The sequence below is a fragment of the Pseudophryne corroboree genome, chromosome 3 (genome assembly GCF_028390025.1).
Source record: "Pseudophryne corroboree isolate aPseCor3 chromosome 3, aPseCor3.hap2, whole genome shotgun sequence".
NCBI lineage: Eukaryota > Metazoa > Chordata > Amphibia > Anura > Myobatrachidae > Pseudophryne > Pseudophryne corroboree.
In genome coordinates, this window is record NC_086446.1 from 698,477,204 (window position 1) to 698,502,713 (window position 25,510).

Genomic DNA, 25,510 nt, shown 5'->3' on the forward strand with positions numbered 1-25,510 from the left:
CTTATAGGATACGCTGGGAATCTTCGCCAAAAGTTGACAAGGCGCTGACACGTTTGTCCAAAAAGGTGGCACTGCCTTCTCAGGATACGGCTTCCCTCAAGGAACCTGCTGATCGCAGGCAGGAAATTACCTTAAAGCACATTTACAATCATTCCGGTACTATTGCTCGACCGGCTATGGCGTCGGCCTGGGTTTGTAGTGCGGATGTGGCATGGGCAGATTCCTTATCTACGGAAATTGACACCTTAGATAGGGACGCCATTCAAATGACCATAGAGCATATCAGAGATGCTGCCTTGTATATGAGGGATGCTCAGAGAGACATTTGTTTATTAAGCTCCAGAATAAATGCTATGTCTGTTTCTGCTAGGCGGCTCTTGTGGACCCGACAGTGGACGGGAGATGCCGATTCAAAGCGGCATATGGAGTCCTTGCCTTACAAAGGGGTGGAGTTGTTTGGAGACGGCCTCTCGGATCTTGTCTCTACGGCTGGTAAGTCAAATTTCTTACCTTATCTCCCCCCGCAGCATACAAAAAAGGCACCTCATTATCAAATGCAGTCTTTTCGTTCCAATAAAAACAAGAAGGTACGTGGATCATCCTTTGTTGCCAGAGGGAAAGGCAGGGGAAAGAAGCTGCACACAGCTAGTTCCCAAGAGCAGAAGTCCTCCCCTGCGTCTGCAAAGTCCACCGCATGACGCGGGGGCTTTCCGAGGGGAGGCAGATATGGTTGGGGCTCGTCTTCGGTTTTTCAGCCACGTCTGGGTTCACTCGCAGGTGGATCCCTGGGCATTAGAGATTGTTTCTCAGGGATACAGGCTGGAATTCGAAGACTTGCCTCCTCGCCGATTTTTCAAATCGGCTCTGCCGGCTTCCCCGTCAGAGAGGGAGCTAGTGTTGGCAGCAATCCAAAAATTGTATATTCAACAGGTGATTGTCACAGTTCCTCATCTCCAGCAAGGAGAGGGATATTACTCAACCCTGTTTGTGGTCCCGAAACCAGACGGTTCGGTCAGACCCATTTTAAACCTGAAATCTCTGAACCTGTACTTGAAGAGGTTCAAAATGGAATCACTCAGGGCGGTCATCGCCAGCCTGGAGGGGGCGGGGGGGATTGGATTGTGTCCCTGGACATAAAGGATGCTTACCTTCATGTTCCGATATTCCCCCCGCATCAGGTGTTCCTTAGATTTGCAGTGCAGGACTGTCACTACCAATTTCAGACGTTGCCGTGTGGGCTTTCCACGGCCCCGAGAATTTTCACCAAGGTAATGGCGGAAATGATGGTGCTCCTGCGCAGGCAGGGGGTCACAATTATCCCATACTGGGACGATCTCCTCATAAAGGCGAGATCTCGGGAGAGGTTGCTGGACAGCGTGTCTCTGTCCATGAAGACGTTGCAGATACACGGCTGGATTCTCAATATACCGAAGTCCCAGCTAGTCCCTACAACGCGTCTGACCTTTTTGGGGCTGATTCTAGACACAGACCAGAAAAAGGTTTTTCTTCCGATCGAAAAGGTTCAGGAACTCATAGCCATGGTCAGGAACCTATTAAAACCAAAAAAGGTTTCAGTGCATCATTGCACGCGGGTCCTGGGGAAGATGGTGGCTTCCTACGAGGCCATCCCTTTCGGCAGGTTCCATGCGAGGACCTTTCAATGGGACCTCTTGGACAAGTGGTCCGGGTCCCATTTACAAATGCATCAAAGGATCACCCTCTCTCCCAGGACCAGGGTATCTCTCCTGTGGTGGCTGAACAGTGCTCACCTACTAGAAGGTCGCAGGTTCGGCATTCAGGACTGGGTCCTGGTGACCACGGACGCAAGCCTCCGAGGCTGGGGAGCAGTGACACTGGGAAGAAATTTCCAGGGTCTCTGGTCAAGCCTAGAGTCTTGTCTCCACATCAACGTCCTGGAGTTGAGGGCCATATACAACGCCCTGCGTCAAGCGGAGGAATTGCTTCGGAGAAAACCGGTTCTGATTCAGTCAGACAATGTCACGGCAGTGGCTCATATAAACCGCCAAGGCGGAACAAGGAGCAGAATGGCCATGGCAGAAGCGACCAGGATTCTATGCTGGGCGGAAGGCCATGTAAGCGTGCTATCAGCGGTGTTCATCCCGGGGGTGGACAACTGGGAGGCGGACTTCCTCAGCAGGCACGACCTGCATCCGGGAGACTGGGGACTTCATCAAGAAGTCTTCGCACAGATCACGGATCGTTGGGGACTGCCTCAAATCGACATGATGGCATCCCGTCTCAACAAAAAGCTAAAGCGGTATTGCGCCAGGTCAAGGGACCCTCAGGCGGTAGACGCTCTGGTGACACCTTGGGTGTTCAGATCGGTCTATGTGTTTCCTCCTCTTCCTCTCATACCCAAGGTGTTGAGAATAATACGAAGAAGCAGGGTCAGAACAATACTCATTGTTCCGGATTGGCCACGGAGGACTTGGTATCCGGAGCTGCAAGAGTTGCTCGCAGGGGATCCATGGCCTCTTCCTCTAAGGCAGGACCTGCTGCGGCAAGGGCCCTGTCTGTTCCAAGACTTACCGCGGCTGCGTTTGACGGCATGGCGGTTGAACGCCGGATCCTAGCGGAAAAAGGGATTCCGGAGGAAGTCATTCCTACACTGATCAAGGCTAGGAAAGACGTGACGTTAAAACATTATCACCGTATATGGCGGAAATATGTTTCTTGGTGTGAGGCCAGAGCTGCTCCTATGGAGGAGTTCTATTTGGGCCGTCTACTTCACTTCCTTCAAACAGGAGTGACTTTGGGCCTAAAATCAGGGTCCATAAAGGTCCAGATTTCGGCCTTATCCATTTTCTTTCAAAGAGAATTGGCCTCTATTCCTGAAGTACAGACCTTTGTGAAGGGAGTGCTGCATATTCAGCCTCCTTTTGTGCCTCCGGTGGCGCCTTGGGATCTTAACGTGGTGTTACGTTTCCTCAAGTAACCTTGGTTTGAACCACTCAAAACTGTTGAGTTGAAATACCTCACGTGGAAAGTGGTCATGCTGTTGGCGTTAGCTTCGGCAAGACGTGTTTCCGAATTGGCGGCTTTATCACATAAAAGCCCATACTTGGTTTTTCACGTGGATAGGGCAGAGTTGAGGACTCGCTCTCACTTTCTGCCAAAAGTGGTCTCATCTTTTCATGTGAACCAACCTATTGTCGTGCCTGTGGCTACACGGTACTTGGAGGATTCCGAGTCCCTGGATGTAGTCAGGCTTTGAAGATTTATGTGACCAGAACGGCTAGAATCAGGAAGACTGAAGCTTTGTTCGTTCTGTATGCGGCCAACAAGGTTGGCGCTCCTGCTTCAAAGCAGACTATTGCTCACTGGATCTGTAACTCGATTCAGCAGGCGCATTCTACGGCAGGATTGCCGTTACCGAAATCGGTTAAGGCCCACTCCACTAGGAAAGTGGGCTCTTCTTGGGCAGCTGCCCGAGGGGTCTCGGCATTACAGTTGTGCCGAGCAGCTACTTGGTCGGGGACAAACACCTTTGCAAACTTCTATAAGTTTGATTCCCTGGCTGAGGAGGACCTCCTGTTTGCTCAATCGGTGCTGCAGAGTCATCCGCACTCTCCCGCCCGTTTGGGAGCTTTGGTATATTCCCCATGGTCCTTACGGAGTTCCAGCATCCTCAAGGACGTTAGAGAAAATAAGATTTTACTTACCGGTAAATCTATTTCTCGTAGTCCGTAGAGGATGCTGGGCGCCCGTCCCAAGTGCGGACTTCTTCTGCAAGACTTGTATATAGTTATTGCTTACATAAGGGTTATGTTATAGTTTTTCGGTGGAACCGTGGGTATGTTATTGTTCATACTGTTAACTGGGTAAGTTTATCACAAGTTATACGGTGTGATTGGTGTGGCTGGTATGGATCTCGCCCTTAGATTTACAAAAATCCTTCCTCGCACTGTCTATCTCCTCTGGGCACAGTTTCCCTAACTGAGGTCTGGAGGAGGGGCATAGAGGGAGGAGCCAGTGCACACCCAGAGTCCAAAGCTTTCTTAAAGTGCCCTATCTCCTGCGGAGACCGTCTATCCCCCTTGGTCCTTACGGAGTCCCAGCATCCTCTACGGACTACGAGAAATAGATTTACCGGTAAGTAAAATCTTATTTTATTATTTGAATGTTTATTACTTAATTTGACACAGCGCTATTAAATTGTAAAAAGCAATAAAATATTTCTTCAATCCCTCCATTATCAGAGGTGTGGTAAACATTTGTCAGCTTTTAGACTATGACCAAAGATTTCCTGATATTGGACTAAGGCTGGGTACACACTTGGCGATGTGCTCCCGATATGTCGTCTGATCCACCGGATCGGACAATATATCGGTCACATCGTCCATTGTATATTCACTATATTGTTAACGATGCACGCTCCCGCTGGTCGTTAACTAGGTACAATATGTTTAGTTTTCACCTTGAAATCTAAAGCTATTGTACAAGACAGCAAGCACCTGGATGTGGGTGCATGCCGTCACTGCCAAGAAGTAAACAATATCGTTCAGTGTGTATGAACAATATCATTTGTGGGGGGGGATCTTGCGCATTTGTCACATCTAATGTGCTATCGGCAAGTGAGTACCCACCCTAAACGTTCAAGCAAAGCCTCCAAGCTCTATGGCCGTGTTAGATTTTCTGCAAGTGAACTGCACTCTGGGCTTATTGCTGCTGGCAGTGACTGGTGTTGTAGTTTAAACTTCTCATGAGTTTTGTACTTGTACTAGATGCCTTCCTGTGACCTTCCTGCTGGAAGTGGTGTGCGTGTGTTCAATAGGAGAGATAAGCAAGGAAATGTGCATGAAACCTCCTGTGTTTATTGACTGAGGGATATAAATGGAAGTCTTAGGAGACCTCACATCACAGTAAATCATAGGACAGCCGTGAGTTTTCTACCTCCTCAGTCAGTTTTGGTTCGCTCTCCTGGGATAATAATAGACAGTGTACTGGAATAGTGCTTATTTTATCCCATAGGTCTGCGATGCATTCTGCTGCTCGCTGATATATGCAAATTGCATGGAGCTCCTGAACAAACAGAAAAATTATGATGTGACTGAGTCATTTATGACAGTGTTGCTTTCATCCAATTTGTCATTTGTTTTCCTTCTCTTCTTTTCTTTTTTTTTTTTACATGGTTTTTAATTTCAGTTTATCATAATAACATTGTTCATTTTTTTTAAAGTAGCGATGTGCTTTTTAGATTGTAATTAGTATGCATATAGCTTCATAATTTTTTTTTTTCCGTTTATGTACTTTTTACATATTGCTGTTATCAATTTAGTCATATCTGCTTTTTCCTAACACTATATACTGTAGGCAGGGACCGTGGGATAATGGTTATACCCTGGGGGCCAGGCTTCAGTGTACCATTTGTCATCCTCCTATCACTGCGTGAGTTTAGGTAGTCCCTACATTGATTGCATCTACTAACCAGCAAAGCCATTAACAAAACAGCAAAATATCTCCCAGTTTGTGTCCAAGATCTGTGACTCTCTGCTCTAACCCTTATTTATTACTTGCTTCCGTGTCTTTTTATATCAAGCTGATCCCACTTTGTGAAATTCCCTCCCTCATACGACAAGATAAAAACAATTCTCGTCCATCTACAAGGCTAACCAGTAAGCCTCTAATGGCTGTATAAAAAAAAAAACACAATTTTTTGTCAATGTGTTTTTTTTGTTGTTATTTTTATAAAAGCATTAGTTCAACGAAGATAAAGACAAAAGCAATGTACATTGGAAAATAAATAGTACAATTACATCATATATCTGTATTGGAATTTTTTTATTTTTTTTAAAGACAGTACATTTTTCCACCTATTCAACTCCTTCATTTAAGCATTCATCATATCTGTCCACAAGCTTTAGATTCCCCTTGTTGTGCCCGGCTGCCTACAATCAATTGAACCAGTTGTTGACTGCAAGCTTCAATCCATCTTTCTCTATCGTCCTAAGTGGATGCTGGGGTTCCTGAAAGGACCATGGGGAATAGCGGCTCCGCAGGAGACAGGGCACAAAAAAGTAAAGCTTTACTAGGTCAGGTGGTGTGCACTGGCTCCTCCCCCTATGACCCTCCTCCAGACTCCAGTTAGATTTTGTGCCCGAACGAGAAGGGTGCAATCTAGGTGGCTCTCCTAAAGAGCTGCTTAGAGAAAGTTTAGTTTAGGTTTTTTTCTTTACAGTGAGTCCTGCTGGCAACAGGATCACTGCAACGTGGGACTTAGGGGGAAAGTAGTAAACTCACCTGCATGCAGAGTGGATTTGCTGCTTGGCTACTGGACACCATTAGCTCCAGAGGGATCGAACACAGGCCCAGCCGTGGAGTCCGGTCCCGGAGCCGCGCCGCCGACCCCCTTGCAGATGCTGAAGCGTGAAGAGGTCCGGAAACCGGCGGCTGAAGACTCCTCAGTCTTCATAAGGTAGCGCACAGCACTGCAGCTGTGCGCCATTTTCCTCTCAGCACACTTCACTGGGCAGTCACTGAGGGTGCAGAGCGCTGGGGGGGGGCGCTCTGAGAGGCAAATATAAACCTTATACAAGGCTAAAAATACCTCACATATAGCCCATAGGGGCTATATGGAGATATTTAACCCCTGCCTGACTGGAAAAATAGCGGGAGAAGAACCCGCCGAAAAAGGGGCGGGGCCTATCTCCTCAGCACACGGCGCCATTTTCTGTCACAGCTCCGCTGGTCAGAACGGCTCCCAGGTCTCTCCCCTGCACTGCACTACAGAAACAGGGTAAAACAGAGAGGGGGGGCACATTAATGGCTATATATATATATATTAAAGCAGCTATAAGGGAGCACTTAATATAAGGATATCCCTTGTATATATAGCGCTTTGTGGTGTGTGCTGGCAGACTCTCCCTCTGTCTCCCCAAAAGGGCTAGTGGGTCCTGTCTTCATTAGAGCATTCCCTGTGAGTTTGCGGTGTGTGTCGGTACGTGGTGTCGACATGTATGAGGACGATATTGGTGTGGAGGCGGAGCAATTGCCAAATATGCAGATGTCACCCCCCAGGGGGTCGACACCAGAATGGATGCCTTTATTTGTGGAATTACGTGATGGTTTATCTTCCCTTAAACAGTCAGTTGAGGACATGAGGCGGCCGGACAATCAATTAATGCCTGTCCAGGCGCCTCAAACACCGTCAGGGGCTGTAAAACGCCCTTTGCCTCAGTCGGTCGACACAGACCCAGACACGGGCACTGATTCCAGTGACGACGGTAGAAATTCAAACGTATTTTCCAGTAGGGCCACACGTTATATGATTTTGGCAATGAAGGAGACGTTACATTTAGCTGATACTACAGATACCGTAAAACAGGGTATTATGTATGGTGTGAAAAAACTACAAACAGTTTTTCCTGAATCAGAAGAATTAAATGACGTGTGTGATGAAGCGTGGGTTGCTCCTGATAAAAAGTTGATAATTTCAAAAAAGTTATTGGCATTATACCCTTTCCCGCCAGAGGTTAGGGCGCGCTGGGAAACACCCCCTAAGGTGGACAAGGCGCTCACACGCTTATCCAAACAAGTGGCGTTACCCTCTCCTGAGACGGCCGCACTTAAGGATCCATCAGATAGAAAGATGGAAGTTATTCAAAAGAATATATACACACATGCAGGTGTTATACTACGACCAGCTATAGCAACTGCCTGGATGTGCAGTGCTGGAGTAGTTTGGTCAGAATCCCTGATTGAAAATATTGATACCCTAGATAGGGACAATGTTTTACTGTCGTTAGAACAAATAAAGGATGCATTTATCTATATGCGTGATGCACAGAGGGATATTTGCACACTGGCATCTCGGGTGAGTGCTATGTCCATTTCAGCCAGAAGAGCCTTATGGACACGACAGTGGACAGGCGATGCGGATTCAAAACGTCACATGGAGGTTTTGCCGTATAAAGGGGAGGAGTTATTTGGAGTTGGTCTATCAGACTTGGTGGCCACGGCTACTGCCGGGAAATCCACTTTTTTACCTCAAGTCACTCCCCAACAGAGAAAGGCACCGACTTTTCAACCGCAGCCTTTTCGCTCCTACAAAAATAAGAGAGCAAAGGGCTTGTCGTACCTGCCACGAGGCAGAGGAAGAGGGAAGAGACACCAACAGGCAGCTCCTTCCCAGGAACAGAAGCCCTCCCCGGCTCCTGCAAAAACCTCAGCATGACGCTGGGGCCTCTCAAGCGGACTCGGGGACAGTGGGGGGCCGTCTCAAAAATTACAGCGCGCAGTGGGCTCACTCGCAGGTAGACCCCTGGATCCTGCAGATAATATCTCAGGGGTACAGGTTGGAATTAGAGACGGATCCTCCTCATCGTTTCCTGAAGTCTGCCTTACCAACCGTCTCTTCCGAAAGGGAGAGGGTGTTGGAAGCCATTCACAAGCTGTACGCTCAGCAGGTGATAGTCAAAGTACCCCTATTACAACAAGGAAAGGGGTATTATTATTCCACTCTATTTGTGGTACCGAAGCCGGATGGCTCGGTAAGGCCTATTCTAAATCTGAAGTCCTTGAACCTCTACATAAAAAAGTTCAAGTTCAAGATGGAGTCACTCAGAGCAGTGATAGCGAACCTGGAAGAAGGGGACTTTATGGTATCCTTGGACATCAAGGATGCGTATCTACACGTTCCGATTTACCCCGCACACCAGGGGTACCTCAGGTTCATTGTTCAAAACTGTCACTATCAGTTTCAGACGCTGCCGTTCGGATTGTCCACGGCGCCTCGGGTCTTTACCAAGGTAATGGCCGAGATGATGATTCTTCTTCGAAGAAAAGGCGTATTAGTTATCCCATACTTGGACGATCTCCTAATAAGGGCAAGGTCCAGAGAACAGCTGGAGACAGCTTTAGCACTATCTCAAGAGGTGCTAAGACAACACGGGTGGATTCTGAATATTCCAAAATCCCATTTAATCCCGACAACTCGTCTGCTGTTCCTAGGAATGATTCTGGACACGGTTCAGAAAAAGGTTTTCCTTCCAGAGGAAAAAGCCAAGGAGTTATCCGATCTGGTCAGGAACCTCCTAAAACCAGGAAAAGTGTCAGTACATCAATGCACAAGAGTCCTGGGAAAAATGGTGGCTTCTTACGAAGCAATTCCATTCGGCAGATTCCATGCAAGAATATTCCAAAGGGATCTGTTGGACAAATGGTCAGGGTCGCATCTGCAGATGCACCTGCGAATAACCCTGTCACCAAAGACAAGGGTGTCACTTCTGTGGTGGTTGCAGAAGGCTCACCTATTAGAAGGCCGCAGATTCGGCATTCAGGATTGGATCCTGGTGACCACGGACGCCAGCCTGAGAGGCTGGGGAGCAGTCACACAAGGAAGAAACTTCCAGGGAGTATGGACGAGTCTGGAAAAGTCTCTTCACATAAACATTCTGGAACTAAGAGCAATCTACAATGCTCTAAGCCAGGCGGAACTTCTCCTGCAAGGAAAGCCGGTGTTGATTCAGTCGGACAACATCACGGCGGTCGCCCATGTAAACAGGCAGGGCGGCACAAGAAGCAGGAGTGCAATGGCAGAAGCTGCCAAGATTCTTCGCTGGGCGGAGAATCACGTGATAGCACTGTCAGCAGTGTTCATCCCGGGCGTGGACAACTGGGAAGCAGACTTCCTCAGCAGACACGATCTTCATCCGGGAGAGTGGGGTCTACATCCAGAAGTCTTCAACATGTTAATAGACCGTTGGGAAAGACCAATTGTAGACATGATGGCGTCTCGCCTCAACAAGAAACTGGACAAATATTGCGCCAGGTCAAGAGATCCACAGGCAATAGCTGTGGACGCACTGGTAACTCCTTGGGTGTACCAGTCAGTGTATGTGTTTCCTCCTCTGCCGCTCATACCAAAGGTATTGAAGATCATACGGCAAAGAAGAGTAAGAACAATACTAGTGGTTCCGGATTGGCCGAGAAGGACTTGGTATCCGGAACTTCAAGAGATGCTCACGGACGAACCGTGGCCTCTACCTCTGAGAAGGGACCTGCTACAGCAGGGTCCCTGTCTTTTTCAAGACTTACCGCGGCTGCGTTTGACGGCATGGCGGTTGAACGCCAGATCCTAAAAGGGAAAGGCATTCCAGAAGAAGTCATTCCTACCTTGATTAAGGCACGGAAGGAAGTCACCGTGAAACATTATCACCGCATTTGGCGAAAATATGTAGCGTGGTGCGAGGATCGGAAGGTTCCGACGGAGGAATTCCAACTGGGTCGTTTCCTACATTTCCTGCAATCAGGATTATCTATGGGTCTCAAATTGGGATCCATTAAGGTTCAAATTTCGGCCCTGTCAATATTCTTCCAAAAAGAATTGGCCTCTGTCCCTGAGGTCCAGACTTTTGTCAAGGGAGTACTGCATATACAGCCTCCTGTGGTGCCTCCGGTGGCACCGTGGGATCTAAATGTAGTTTTAGATTTCCTCAAATCCCATTGGTTTGAACCATTGAAAAAGGTGGATTTGAAATATCTCACATTGAAAGTGACTATGTTACTAGCCCTGGCCTCTGCCAGGAGAGTATCTGAATTGGCGGCTTTATCTTATAAAAGTCCTTATCTAATCTTCCATTCGGATAGGGCAGAACTGCGGACTCGTCCGCATTTTCTCCCTAAAGTGGTATCAGCATTTCATCTGAACCAACCTATTGTGGTGCCTGCGGCCACTAGCGACTTGGAGGACTCCAAGTTGTTGGACGTTGTCAGAGCCTTAAAAATATACATTGCAAGGACGGCTGGAGTCAGAAAATCTGACTCGCTGTTTATATTGTATGCACCCAACAAGTTGGGCGCACCTGCTTCTAAGCAGTCGATTGCTCGTTGGATTTGTAACACAATTCAACTTGCACATTCTGTGGCAGGCCTGCCACAGCCTAAAACTGTAAAAGCCCACTCCACAAGGAAGGTGGGCTCATCTTGGGCGGCTGCCCGAGGGGTCTCGGCATTACAACTCTGCCGAGCAGCTACGTGGTCGGGGGAGAACACGTTTGTAAAATTTTACAAATTTGATACCCTGGCAAAGGAGGACCTGGAGTTCTCTCATTCGGTGCTGCAGAGTCATCCGCACTCTCCCGCCCGTTTGGGAGCTTTGGTATAATCCCCATGGTCCTTTCAGGAACCCCAGCATCCACTTAGGACGATAGAGAAAATAAGAATTTACTTACCGATAATTCTATTTCTCGGAGTCCGTAGTGGATGCTGGGCGCCCATCCCAAGTGCGGATTATCTGCAATACTTGTACATAGTTATTGTTAACTAATTCGGGTTATTGTTAAGGAGCCATCTTTAAGAGGCCCTTTCTGTTGTCATACTGTTAACTGGGTTTAGATCACAAGTTGTACGGTGTGATTGGTGTGGCTGGTATGAGTCTTACCCGGGATTCAAAATGCCTCCCTTATTGTGTATGCTCGTCCGGGCACAGTACCTAACTGGAGTCTGGAGGAGGGTCATAGGGGGAGGAGCCAGTGCACACCACCTGACCTAGTAAAGCTTTACTTTTTTGTGCCCTGTCTCCTGCGGAGCCGCTATTCCCCATGGTCCTTTCAGGAACCCCAGCATCCACTACGGACTCCGAGAAATAGAATTATCGGTAAGTAAATTCTTATTTTTCCAAAATGTTTTCTGCCCAGGAGTTCTTTGGGGGGAATTCAATTGTTTTTGGGAACGTCTAAGTACTATTCAGTTGTTCTGCGATTGCCGCCAGCCCATTACTTATCACGCCCAAATGCACTGGGTTTAAATGCGTTAAGTGCCTATACCCGTCTGACGTATTAGGCAGAAATCCATGAAAAATCCGGCAGCAGACCTGTCACCTCAGGAGGCAGTGAGCAGAAGTAATGGCCACCTACAGCACTGTGGTCCAATGGAAAACAGTTGAACAGCTCCTATTGGTATTACACCCAAAAAACATTTTCCCCCTTTTGACTTTAGTGAAAATTACTTGGAGCAAGGTCTAGACTATAGGGTGGATCTTCGGATACCGCCACACAAAACTGTGAGTGGGCACATTTGTCGGTCCATTAGTGAACATTTCACACCACTTTCTCTCATCACCATACACCTACTTTAGTTGGTGATACATTTTGGTAGGTCTCTCTTTCTGTGCATGCAAGAATCGAGTATCAGTCCTCACTTTACAGTCAGAGGAATTTGTATTGTAAGATTCATTGTACCAACGCAGAACATTGCCAAAAACAACCACAACAGCATGCCGCTCTCAAAGCACTTCGAAAACAGGTTAGGGAGGAAAACAAGACGATGATTTGGGTAGGGTGAATGTCCAAACGGTCTTTACTTTCTGGATTACCCTCGTAATTATATTCCCACACCACCGTCTCAACTACACAACCTAATTACCACTCACTACATAGTTCTGGCAAAATTGTCTCCCAAACCAACACTGCTGTGTAATTGGGTCATATTGCTACATGGAAATCATTGATCAAACTCCTATATCTGCAGATTGTAAGCAGGGATCTCTTACTTATCTGTCTGTTAATACAGAGTCTGCCTGTTTTTTACTGCGTTTTTTCCCAGTTATAAAGTGCTGGTAAGTATGGGAACTCTGTATAAATAAATGTTGATAACAATATTATTTTAAATATTTCATTTGTCAAATCAATGAGTCTAAGGTGCCAATAAGTTTTTGGGTTCTTTTAACCATATGGTATCTCTTGCCTCTGTTTCAGGCCCGGTTGTTTATATGTTAGACCTCGCAGACAGGCTGATATCCAAAGCATGTCCTTTTGCTGCAGCCGGAATAATGGTGGGATCGATTTATTGGACTGCTGTCACATACGGAGCAGTGACTGTAATGCAGGCAAGTCAGATTATTCTCCGCAATGTCTAGCAACAACCAGTGCAGCTATGTGCATGTTACACATATATATTGATTACCTCAATCCACGTTTTTCATGATAGATGTACCCCCAGCTTGGGCCTTCAGGAAGACTGCTTCAGTTTAACCATTATTATCTGAAAAAATATCATGCAGTGTAGTATCCAACATTTGTTTAAATGGTTAGAATTCTATTATTTTATCGCCTGTGTTTGTTGATTCATTAATCTTTTGATCAGAGATTCATAACTAGCTGCCAGAAGGGCCGATGCAACCCAAGTGACACCTCCGTTTAACTGGATGTTGTCTGTATAAATAGCAGGAGCAGGCATACTCTAGAGTACAACAATGTGTAGTTTTTGAAATAGGCGAAAACAATTAAACCTTGAATACCCAGTAGTTTTGTAGAAGAAACTATTAATCTAAAAATAAAGTATAGTTAATCTTAACAGTTTAATTAATTGGAATTTAATATATAGCTTTCAGAAGTGTTTTTTTTAATTAGGTTTTCATCATTGCTGTTTTCATGTTTGTTTATAGCATTTACTGGTTCAAAAGCATATATACTGGTTCACATAAAACATTGGAAGTCTTATGTATCATTTTATTTCTTACTTTAACGTGCAGTACCATATTTCAGCCTTCAGCTGTCACTGTGGCACTTGCTATCTATAGAAAGCATTTGACCAGCAGACAAATTATGTATATTTCTCTGACGTCCTAGTGGGTGCTGGGAACTCCGTAGGGACCATGGGGAATAGACGGGCTCCGCAGTAGACTGGGCACTCTAAAAGAAAGATTAGGTACTATCTGGTGTGCACTGGCTCCTCCCTCTATGCCCCTCCTCCAGACCTCAGTTAGAATCTGTGCCCGGCCAGAGCTGGGTGCTCCTAGTGGGCTCTCCTGAGCTTGCTAGAAAGAAAGTATTTGTTAGGTTTTTTATTTTCAGTGAGATCTGCTGGCAACAGACTCACTGCTACGTGGGACTGAGGGGAGAGAAGCAAACCTACCTGCGTGCAGCTAGCTTGTGCTTCTTAGGCTACTGGACACCATTAGCTCCAGAGGGTTCGAACACAGGGCCTGACCTCGATCGTCCGTTCCCGGAGCCGCGCCGCCGTCCCCCTTGCAGAGCCAGAAGACAGAAGAAGGCAGAAGACTCCGGTCTTCATTAAGGTAGCGCACAGCACTGCAGCTGTGCGCCATTGCTCCCACAGCACACCACACACTCCGGTTACTGTCGGGTGCAGGGCGCCCTGGGCAGCAATAAGAATACCTTTTGGCACTAAATACACATAATACAGTCTGGAAAACTGTATATGTGTAAAAACCCCCACCATTAAGCTATACAAAACGCGGGAGAAGCCCGCCGCTGAGGGGGCGGGGCCTTCTTCCTCAGCACACCAGCGCCATTTTCTCTTCACATCTCCGCTGGAAGGACGCTCCCCAGGCTCTCCCCTGCAGTATCCTGTACAAGAAGGGTAAAAAAAGAGAGGGGGGGCACATAAATTTAGGCGCAAATAGGATAATAAGCAGCTATTGGGAAAAATCACTCATTATAGTGTAAATCCCTGTGTTATATAGCGCTGTGGTGTGTGCTGGCATACTCTCTCTCTGTCTCCCCAAAGGACTTTGTGGGGTCCTGTCCTCAGTCAGAGCATTCCCTGTGTGTGTGCGGTGTGTCGGTACGGCTGTGTCGACATGTTTGATGAGGAGGGTTACGTAGAGGCGGAGCAGGGGCAGATAAGTGTGGTGTCGCCCCCGACGGGGCCGACACCGGATTGGATGGATATGTGGAAGGTCTTAACAGACAGTGTCAACTCCTTACATAAAAGGTTCGATGACGCAGCAGCCTTGGGACAGCCGGGATCTCAGCCCGCGCCTGCCCAGGTGTCTCAGAGGCCATCAGGGGCTCATAAACGCCCGCTAGCTCAGATGGTAGACACAGATGTCGACACGGAGTCTGACTCCAGTGTAGATGAGGATGAGACAAATGTACAGTCTACAAAAGCCATCCGATGCATGATTACTGCAATGAAAAATGTATTGCACATTTCTGATGTTAACCCGGTTACTACCAAGAGGGGTATTATGTTTGGGGAGAAAAAGCAGCCAGTGACTTTTCCCCCATCTGATGAATTAAATGATTTGTGTGAAGAAGCGTGGAGTTCTCCTGATAAGAAACTAGTGATTTCTAAGAGGTTACTGATGGTGTACCCTTTCCCGCCAACGGACAGGTTACGTTGGGAAACATCCCCTAGGGTGGACAAGGCGCTCACACGCTTATCAAAAAAGGTGGCACTGCCGTCTCAGGATACGGCCGCCCTAAAGGAGCCTGCGGATAGAAAGCAGGAAGCTATCCTGAAGTCTGTGTATACACACTCGGGTACTATACTGAGACCTGCTATTGCTTCAGCATGGATGTGTAGTGCTGCAGCAGCATGGTCTGATACCCTGTCAGACAACATTGATTCCCTCGACAGGGATACTATTTTGCTAACCATAGAACATATAAAAGACGTCGTCTTATATATGCGGGATGCACAGAGGGACATTTGCCTGCTGGCATCTAGAATTAATGCAATGTCCATTTCTGCCAGGAGAGTATTATGGACTCGGCAGTGGACAGGTGATGCTGATTCTAAAAGGCACATGGAGGTTTTGCCTTATAAGGGTGAGGAATTGTTTGGGGACAGTCTCTCGGACCTCGTATCCACAGCAACAGCTGGGAAGTCAACTTTTTTACCTCATGTTCCCTCACAGCCTAAGAAAGCACCGTAATATCATGTACAGTCCTTTCGGCCTCAGAAAGGCAAGCGGATCAGAGGCGCATCCTTTCTGCCCAGAGGCAGGGGTAGAGGAAAGAAGCTGCACCAGGCAGCCAGTTCCCAGGAACAGAAATCCTCCCCCGCTTCCACTAAGTCCACCGCATGACGTTGGGGCTCAACTGGCGGAGCCGGGTGCGGTGGGGGCGCGTCTCCGAAACTTCAGCAACCAGTGGGTTCGCTCACAAGTGGATCTCTGGGCTGTACAAATTGTATCTCAGGGATACAAGCTGGAGTTCGAGGCGACTCCCCCTCGCCGTTACCTCAAATCAGCCTTGCCAGCTGCTCCCAGGGAAAGGGAGGTAGTACTGGCGGCAATTCACAAGCTGTACCCCCAGCAGGTGATAATCAAGGTTCCCCTCCTTCAACAGGGACGGTGTTACTATTCCACAATGTTTGTGGTACCGAAACCAGACGGTTCGGTGAGACCCATTCTGAATTTAAAATCCTTGAACACTTATATAAGGAAGTTCAAGTTCAAAATGGAATCGCTCAGGGCGGTTATTGCAAGCCTGGAAGAGGGGAATTTTATGGTGTCGCTGGACATCAAGGATGGTTACTTGCATGTCCCCATTTACCCACCTCACCAGGAGTACCTCAGGTTTGTGGTACAGGATTGTCATTACCAATTCCAGACGTTGCCGTTTGGTCTGTCCACGGCACCGAGAGTATTTACCAAGGTAATGGCCGAAATGATGATACTCCTTCGGAAGAAGGGAGTTATAATTATCCCGTACTTGGACGATCTCCTTATAAAGGCGAGGTCCAGAGAGCAGTTGTTGGTCAGCGTAGCACTCTCTCGGGAAGTGTTGCAACAGCACGGCTGGATTCTGAATGTCCCAAAGTCGCAGCTGATTCCTGCGACGCGTCTGCTTTTCCTGGGCATGATTCTGGACACAGAACAGAAGAAGGTGTTTCTCCCGGTGGAGAAGGCCCAGGAATTGTCATCTCTGGTCATGGACCTCCTGAGACCAAAACAGGTGTCGGTGCATCACTGCACGGGAGTCCTGGGAAAGATGGTGGCTTCTTACGAAGCAATTCCCTTCGGCAGGTTCCATGCAAGGATCTTTCAGTGGGATCTGTTAGACAAATGGTCCGGATCGCATCTTCAGATGCATCGGTTGATCACCCTGTCCCCAAGGGCCACGGTGTCTCTGCTGTGGTGGCTGCAGAGTGCTCATCTTCTCGAGGGCCGCAGATTCGGCATACAGGACTGGGTCCTGGTGACCACGGATGCAAGCCTCCGAGGATGGGGGGCAGTCACTCAGGGAAGGTACTTCCAAGGACAGTGGTCAAGTCAGGAGACTTCACTACACATAAATATACTGGAACTAAGGGCCGTTTACAACGCCCTGAGTCAAGCAGAGCCCCTGCTTCAAAACCAACCAGTGCTGATTCAGTCAGACAACATCACGGCGGTCGCCCATGTAAACCGCCAGGGCGGCACAAGAAGCAGGATGGCAATGGCAGAAGCCACAAGGATTCTTCGATGGGCGGAGAATCACGTGCTAGCACTGTCAGCAGTGTTCATTCCGGGAGTGGACAACTGGGAAGCAGACTTCCTCAGCAGGCACGACCTCCACCCGGGAGAGTGGGGACTTCATCAAGAAGTCTTCACACAGATTGTAAACCGTTGGGAACTGCCACAGGTCGACATGATGGCGTCCCGCCTCAACAAAAAGTTAAAAAAATATTGCGCCAGGTCACGGGTCCCTCAGGCGATAGCTGTGGACGCACTAGTGACACCGTGGGCGTACCAGTCGGTTTATGTGTTCCCTCCTCTTCCTCTCATACCCAAGGTACTGAGGATAGTACGAAAGAGAGGAGTAAGAACTATACTCATCGTTCCGGATTGGCCAAGAAGAACTTGGTACCCAGAACTACAAGAAATGATCTCAGAGGACCCATGGCCTCTGCCTCTCAGACAGGACCTGTTACAGCAGGGGCCCTGTCTGTTCCAAGACTTATCCGCGGCTGCGTTTGACGGCATGGCGGTTGAACGCCGGATCCTAGCGGAAAAGGGCATTCCGGATGAAGTTATTCCTACGCTGATAAAGGCTAGGAAAGACGTGACAGCACAACATTATCACCGTATATGGCGAAAATATGTTGCTTGGTGTGAGGCCAGGAAGGCCCCTACAGAGGAATTCCAGCTGGGTCGATTCCTGCACTTCCTACAGTCAGGAGTGACTATGGGCCTAAAATTAGGATCCATAAAGGTCCAGATTTCGGCCCTATCTATTGTCTTTCAAAAAGAACTGGCTTCACTGCCTGAAGTTGACGTTTGTTAAGGGAGTGCTGCATATTCAGCCCCCTTTTGTGCCTCCAGTGGCACCTTGGGATCTTAACGTTGTGTTGGATTTCCTGAAATCCCACTGGTTTGAGCCACTTAAGACCGTGGAGCTAAAATATCTCACGTGGAAAGTGGTCATGCTATTGGCCTTAGCTTCAGCTAGGCGTGTGTCAGAATTGGCGGCTTTGTCATGTAAAAGCTCTTATCTGATCTTCCATATGGACAGGGCAGAATTGAGGACTCGTCCCCAATTTCTCCCTAAGGTGGTATCAGCGTTTCATTTGAACCAACCTATTGTGGTGCCTGCGGCTACTCGGGACTTGGAGGCTTCCAAGTTACTAGATGTAGTCAGGGCTTTGAAAATCTATGTAGCCAGGACGGCTGGAGTCAGGAAAACTGACTCGCTGTTTACCCTGCATGCACCCAACAAACTGGGTGCTCCGGCTTCAAAGCAAACTATTGCGCGCTGGATCTGTAACACGATTCAGCAAGCTCATTCTGCGGCAGGGTTACCGCATCCTAAATCGGTAAAAGCCCATTCCACAAGGAAGGTGAGCTCTACTTGGGCGGCTGCCCGAGGGGTCTCGGCTTTACAGCTTTGCCGAGCTGCTACTTGGTCGGGTTCAAACACATTTGCTAAGTTCTACAAGTTTGATACCCTGGCTGAGGAGGACCTTGCCTTTGCTCATTCGGTGCTGCAGAGTCATCCGCACTCTCCCGCCCGTTTGGGAGCTTTGGTATAATCCCCATGGTCCTTACGGAGTTCCCAGCATCCACTAGGACGTCAGAGAAAATAAGAATTTACTCACCGGTAATTCTATTTCTCGTAGTCCGTAGTGGATGCTGGGCGCCCGTCCCAAGTGCGGACTCTCTGCAATACATGTATATAGTTATTGCTTAACTAAAGGGTTATTGTTATGAGCCATCTGTTACTGAGGCTCAGTTGTTGTTCATACTGTTAACTGGGTATGGTTATCACAAGTTGTACAGTGTGATTGGTGTGGCTGGTATGAGTCTTACCCTGGATTCCAAATTCTTGCCTTGTTGTGTCAGCTCTTCCGGGCACAGTTTACTTAACTGAGGTCTGGAGGGGCATAGAGGGAGGAGCCAGTGCACACCAGATAGTACCTAATCTTTCTTTTAGAGTGCCTAGTCTTTTGCGGAGCCCGTCTATTTCCCATGGTCCTTACGGAGTTCCCAGCATCCACTACGGACTACGAGAAATAGAATTACCGGTGAGTAAATTCTTATTATTTTGCAATAAAATATATTTTCTCAAAACAGTTTTGATGGGTGTAGACATTCTTTTATGCAGGGGTGTTGAAGTAGGGAAATTATTATACTTTATATGGCGCCGCAAGGGTTCTGCAGCGCCTGACAAAGTACATACGAGTACAAATGAGCTGAAAAGCAAACAGAAACTTACAGTACAAGACAAGTAAATGGTTTAGAAAACATTGCTGCATCAGCAGGGTGGCAGAACACAAGGGTTAGGTACCATTGTAGGCAGTATATAGTAGATGATGGTATTAGTAAGGGGAGAAAAAGCACATGAGGGAAATGCTTACATACTAAAGGGAAGGGGCAGACTGACAGTGGTGACACAGATAGGGTAGACAGTGAACATGGGACAGAGGGTGAGAGATGGATGGCTTTGATGAATTGAAGATTTTAAGTTTTGTAGAGAGGGAGAGAATTCCAGAGGTAGGGAGCAGCACAGGCAAAATCTTGGAGGCGGGAGTGGGTCGAGGTACTCAGTTGGCAGGAGAGGCGGCCAACTGATTCATTTGTAGAGCGAACAGGTTGGGCAGGAGTGTGACGTGAGATAAGGTTAGAGATGTAAATGGGAGAGTATTGGGGGGCAGATGTATTAAGCCTTGAAAAGTGATAAAGTAGAAAGTGATAGTGTACCAGCCAATCTGCTTCCTAACTGTCATGTTACAGAATGAGTTTGAAAAATGACAGTTGGGTGCTGGTTGGCTTTTACTTTATCACTCTCCACTTTATCACTTTTTAAGGCTTAATACATTGGCCCTGGGTTAGGGTTTTGTAAGGGATTAAACCATAAATCAAAGCATGGATGGGTTGTATGGTGAATGAGTATAAAATACATGTGTAGTAGTTTCAAATTGTGGACCAAAAATACAGGGAAGAAGTGAAAAAAAACAATGCCACTATAAAAACTATGCAGATTATACAATGTCTTTATTTTCCTCTCTTCTGTTAACTTGTGGGTTCATTCAAATTCATTTGTGGTAATAACGGCTGAAAAGTAAAGGGATGTCGGGACTTGATTTTTTTAGGTGTCCCATTTCTACATTGTAATTTAAGTTCAATTCATGTACACCTAGGAATGTATTTCTAAATGGCTTCAAATGTGTCCCATTGAACAGAATGACCAGCACTGATCACTGGCTGCCTCAGTGGGTGTAACAAAATAAAAGAAATGCTCACTATTGAGGACCTGGCCCCTAAATGCACTGTCTCCACCTCTAGAAGGGAATCAATAATCTTGTCACTGACTGACATCCTTTTCTGGATTAGGCTTCCAAATTATGAGCATTACTGTGAAATGTCTACTAAACGCCCAATCTGCCTTTACCTACCCGAGACCCCAATCATATCTGATCCTGTGCAGACACCACCACGTGGACACTCTAACTGGGTGCAATAATATCCCTTTAATCAGGGACTTGTGTGAATTACAGAGGTATTGTGGCCGGTTAAAACCAGGCAAAAGGCAGACTTGATGTTAGCCAGCCACAAAACCTGTGTAATTCATGTGTCCCTGATTAAAAGCATATTTTAACAACCCGAGCACTAAACCAGGAGGCAATCAAGTTGCCGGCGGTCGGGATACCGTCGGTCAGGATACCGTCACTGGAATCCCGACACCCAATGAAATACTGGCGGTTGGAATCCCAACCACCGCCCCGAATCCTCACTCGGGTGGTGGTACACCACACCACCCCGAGGGGGAACATAACCCTGTCGGTCGCCACCGGGCCCGATGCGTGGCGAGTGGACATGCTGCGCCCGCCGCTGGTATTATGGCTGTTGGGATATCATACTGAATCCCACTAAACCACCCACATATCCGTGTTCATGGGTTCCGCTACTAAGAAATAAGGCATGTCTATATGGCAAACTGTTCAAAGCTTGTTAACGATGGTCTTTGTATTGTTATTGGAACATTGATATTATTGCAGTCAGATCCACAGGAATGTGGACAACTCCGCTCTAGGCTGTTCTCTCAGGAAACACTGTCCTCTTCAGGAACAACACAGCACCCACTTTTTCCCAGTTTATCAGAGTAATACACCTCCACAGTCCACACAAAAGGCTGGTGACCCTATAAGGAAAATACCAGAGACACCCCATATCAAGCACAATTTCATTTGACATGTAGTCGTAACCAATGACTGCGGCCGGTATAGGCCTTGTGAGTACATAACAAAAGGCAGCATCCAAAAGTTGTAGGAGCTCCTAACCACAAACCTGAGCCGGTGCGTGGGGGGCTAATTCATATGTGATTGGAGTGAGCATCACTGCTGCTTGGAAGCAGCAGCGATGGAAAGATATTATGATGCAGCAGGAGGTGTCTGATATAAATATACGTCTCCTGCATGCATTAGCGATCCGTGTTGCGTCCTAGAGCGCAGCATCGGATCATCTGCTACGTAGTTGGCCTGTTAGTTGCTCAGATTAGCCGCTGCAGCCCCGGAAATGGCCTCAGCACTCCCCCAAAATGGAGGCATCGATGTCCCCTCCACCGCCCTGAAACGGTTCCAGACAGTCAATCACTTGACGTCTGAAACCGTAGTGCATCCAGCAGCAACACATGACCCATACTGCACTTGTGACCAACAACAGTACTTTGCGACATGCTGTCCACTTGCAACAGGACCTGAATCAGGGCGTTAGTCGCTGGGTCAACATTAACAATCTCGACATTCATAATTATCAACAACACAGTGACTGTTATATAATAACATTGTTAAAATGTCGACAAGCAACATGTTAACCTTCTTAGGGGGAGATTCATTTGTTTGAAAAGTCAGTTGTGTGTCTGTTTTTTCCTATCTAATAGACCGGAAATAACAGACACCCAACCGACTATTCAAACAATTGAATATCCCCATTAGTGTTGACATTGTCAGAATGTCGACATTAGGGTTAGGCTGCAGGAGGGAGGTTAGGCACTGAGGAAGGTTTAGGATTAGGGTTAGCGATAGTGCAGGTGTACTCACCGGAACACTAATCCGGTCAGATCTCTCCTCCGGGACCCAGAAGACTCCACCAAAAATGGTGCAGCTGCTGGGGGTAGCTAAGGGCCTAATTCAGACCTGATCGCTGGGCAGCGGTTTTTGCTGTCCTGCGATCAGGTAGTCGCCACCTACAGGGGGAGGGTATTGTGTGTGTGCAGGTGTGCGATTGCATGTGCTGGAATCTCTGCACAGCCCAGGACTTACTGCGATGATCGGGGCCGGAGCTGACGTCATGAATCCTCCCACAAAACGCCGGGTCCCTCCATTAGTTGCCACCCACAAATGCCCTCTTGCTGTCAATCTTCTTGCGTTCGCCGGTGTGATCGGATTTCTCGCACCATCCTGTCGCTGCGGACCGATGCGCCTGTGCATTGCAGTGCATATGCAGTTCAGACCTGATCGCCCGTTGTGCGAAAACGCACAGCAGCGATCAGATCTGATTTACCTCCCAAGTCGCTGCCGGACCAACAAGGACGATATGTCGTCATTCTAATATGTTGACATTTCATCAGTGTCTACATGATGAATGTCACATTGTCAGTGTCTGCGTTATGACCTTGTCGGCATTGACTGTCGACATACCTTACCACACCCCATGGTACCTGCAGCTAATAGGTACCTTCCCCATCCCTTCCATCTAAGTGAGAATGATCACTATAAGAATTTCACCTGAAAATAAACCAAGAACGGTGTACACATTACTGTTTGCAGCCTAATCACAGGCATAGTTAATGCAGGACGTTGAACAGTGGTATAGCACCTATATTTACACTTATAGCTTACAGTTTCAACCTTACTACCGTATAGCTCCCTGAAATTATTAGGGTTTTTTTTATCTTCATTTAGTTGTTTTTCCTGTGTATTTTTATCTTGTTTGTAAATAAAGCAGGTAATCAAGTAGGCTTGTTTTGTCCTCTGTCTTTCTTTTGTTTGTTTTTGTTTTTTGGTGATGGGAAAAGTAATAGTTGGTAAAACACACGACACTAGAAGACACTGTAAGTGTTAGAGAGTCCAAGCCTTGATTGTATCTGCCACCAGGGTGCATTTTTAACATTAGATGCATTTTAATTACCAGCCTCAAGATGTTCGACACAGCCGTTGTCCCGCAATAGCATTAGGAGTATTACAAGCTAATGTATGTGGCAGATCTCCCAATAGTATAATTAGCTGCTGTGTTAGTTGTTCTCTGAGGATATAATCATAGAATGTGGAGGTTTAGAGTTGTACAATCCACATCTGTTCACGAACATCTGTGTAGATAGTAGGAGCACCTGACGCTCCCCCCGTACCCTCCGGAAAGACCAATGATGCTATACAAACCCCACCACCTTCTGACACACATTGTAGCTTCTGGTTCTGGGACTTCTAGACAAGGTTCCAGTTTTTCTTTGTGTTTGGAGGGTTATGAATTGTGTATATATGTGTATAAAGCTCCATCACAGATATGTGAACTGCTCAGATGTGCATGAGCCTGTCTCCGCTGCTGCTCATTCTCCTGAGTGGCTGTCCGTATAAACCGTTCTCCGGCACATTTTGAGAAACTTTTGACTACTGTCACAAAGCATCAGTGCAAAACACAAGGGCTGTCATTTCCATGATTATAAGGCACTTACTGTAGGATGTGAAGGCTGGCACTTTGTATCCTTTCTTTGCTCTATAAAAGGACTTTCTTGTGTCCAAGTAAGCTTCGGCATTGTATTTCCTCTAAAAGTGGCATCTTGTCCTTGCCTGTACTGACATTTAGCATATGCCTTTGAATAGGGATCTATTTATGTTACATTTCAGTGACGAAACACCCTGCATTGTTCTCCCTGTACATACGGTATTGTAGCAGGTAATGCTCACACAGTCGCTCAAGGCTTGGCTATAGTGTTATCAATAAATAGCAGATTCACAGCACTGTATATAGCGCACACAGGCTTGGGTTTTGTATGTGCACTTCTTTTCTTGCTTTTGTTTTCTGTTAGATCTTTGATAGAATTCAATGTTTTGCACATATTTGAAATATTCTTGTAGATAGTATAAAGCAGTGGTACTCGCAATCAATTTGTCATGAGCCGCTATTACTGGGGACTGCTCATTTTTATTTATTTCTTTTTTTTCATAAAAAAAGGCACACTGTAACTGAAATCTGCTGAGCCTAAATCCAGCATCAAAGCTTTAACTAAATGAGTAAAACATATGGGAACTGAAATGGAGCAAACACCACAGCACCATTTGTGCTGCTATACCGTGTAGAGTTTAATATCTTCTAATGATCACACAGCATTGAAATAAGACTCTCTTGCAATGGGGTCTTTGCCTTCTCTGTGATGGCAGGCGACTGTGCTTCGGCAGGCAGGGAGGAAGGTGTGTGTGTGGGAGGGATGCTCCCCCCCCCCCCCCCCCCCACCCCCTCCTCCTTCCCCTCACTAGAGGCTACAACATGTGCCACCACACTATAATGGGTAAAGCTGGGTGACTGGGAACATTTTACAGATTCAGGGTAAAACATCTCTTCATTTTTATCATATTAAAACAATACCCATACCCCACCCTTACACAAATGCAGCTCATTCTGTTCCATGCATGGCGCAAGAATGTACTAATGTGTTTTATATTCATTGTGTTGCAATTTGTGTTTGACAGACTATATGGATATGAATAAACATGTTATTACTGAAATGAATATTAATACATTGCCCATTAGCATTTGTTCTCTTGATTTAGGAGTAGTTTGGTAGCGTTATTGGCAGCGTTGCTGGTAATAATCACACCCATCTATGGCATGATGCTTTCATTAAATCCTTGTCCTGCAACAGCTCAAAAATGACCATTGTGTTATGTCGGGGTTAGTACTGAGGGGAGGTAACACTGTCATAGGTCACAAAAGGAACTGCGTTGTGGCCTTCCTGACATAAAGGTGTCATTATTAGAGCCCAGTAAGGCTGGAAATCATTATTAGTCAGCAGTGCTGCTTAATGTTTAATGCATGATAATAATAATTTCTCTAACGTCCTAGTGGATGCTGGGAACTCTGTAAGGACCATGGGGAATAGCGGGCTCCGAAGGAGGCTGGGCACTCTAGAAAGATTTAGGACTACCTGGTGTGCACTGGCTCCTCCTACTATGACCCTCCTCCAAGCCTCAGTTAGATTTCGTGCCCGGCCGAGGTTGGATGCACACTAGGGGCTCTCCTGAGCCCTTAGAAAGAAAGTATAGTTTTAGGTTTTTTATTTTCAGTGAGACCTGCTGGCAACAGGCTCACTGCAGCGAGGGACTA

The 25,510-nt window shown here is 47.0% G+C and overlaps 1 protein-coding gene across 1 annotated transcript in view; it reads left to right on the plus strand.

Annotated features, from left to right (window-relative positions):
- Window positions 1-25,510, plus strand: part of MARCHF5 (membrane associated ring-CH-type finger 5) — a 211,247-nt gene that overhangs the window by 135,160 nt on the left and 50,577 nt on the right. Inside the window, exon 3 of the mRNA XM_063962041.1 lies at window positions 12,717-12,847. Within this exon, the coding sequence (XP_063818111.1) occupies window positions 12,717-12,847 (131 nt within the window). The remainder of the gene's footprint in view (window positions 1-12,716; window positions 12,848-25,510) is intronic.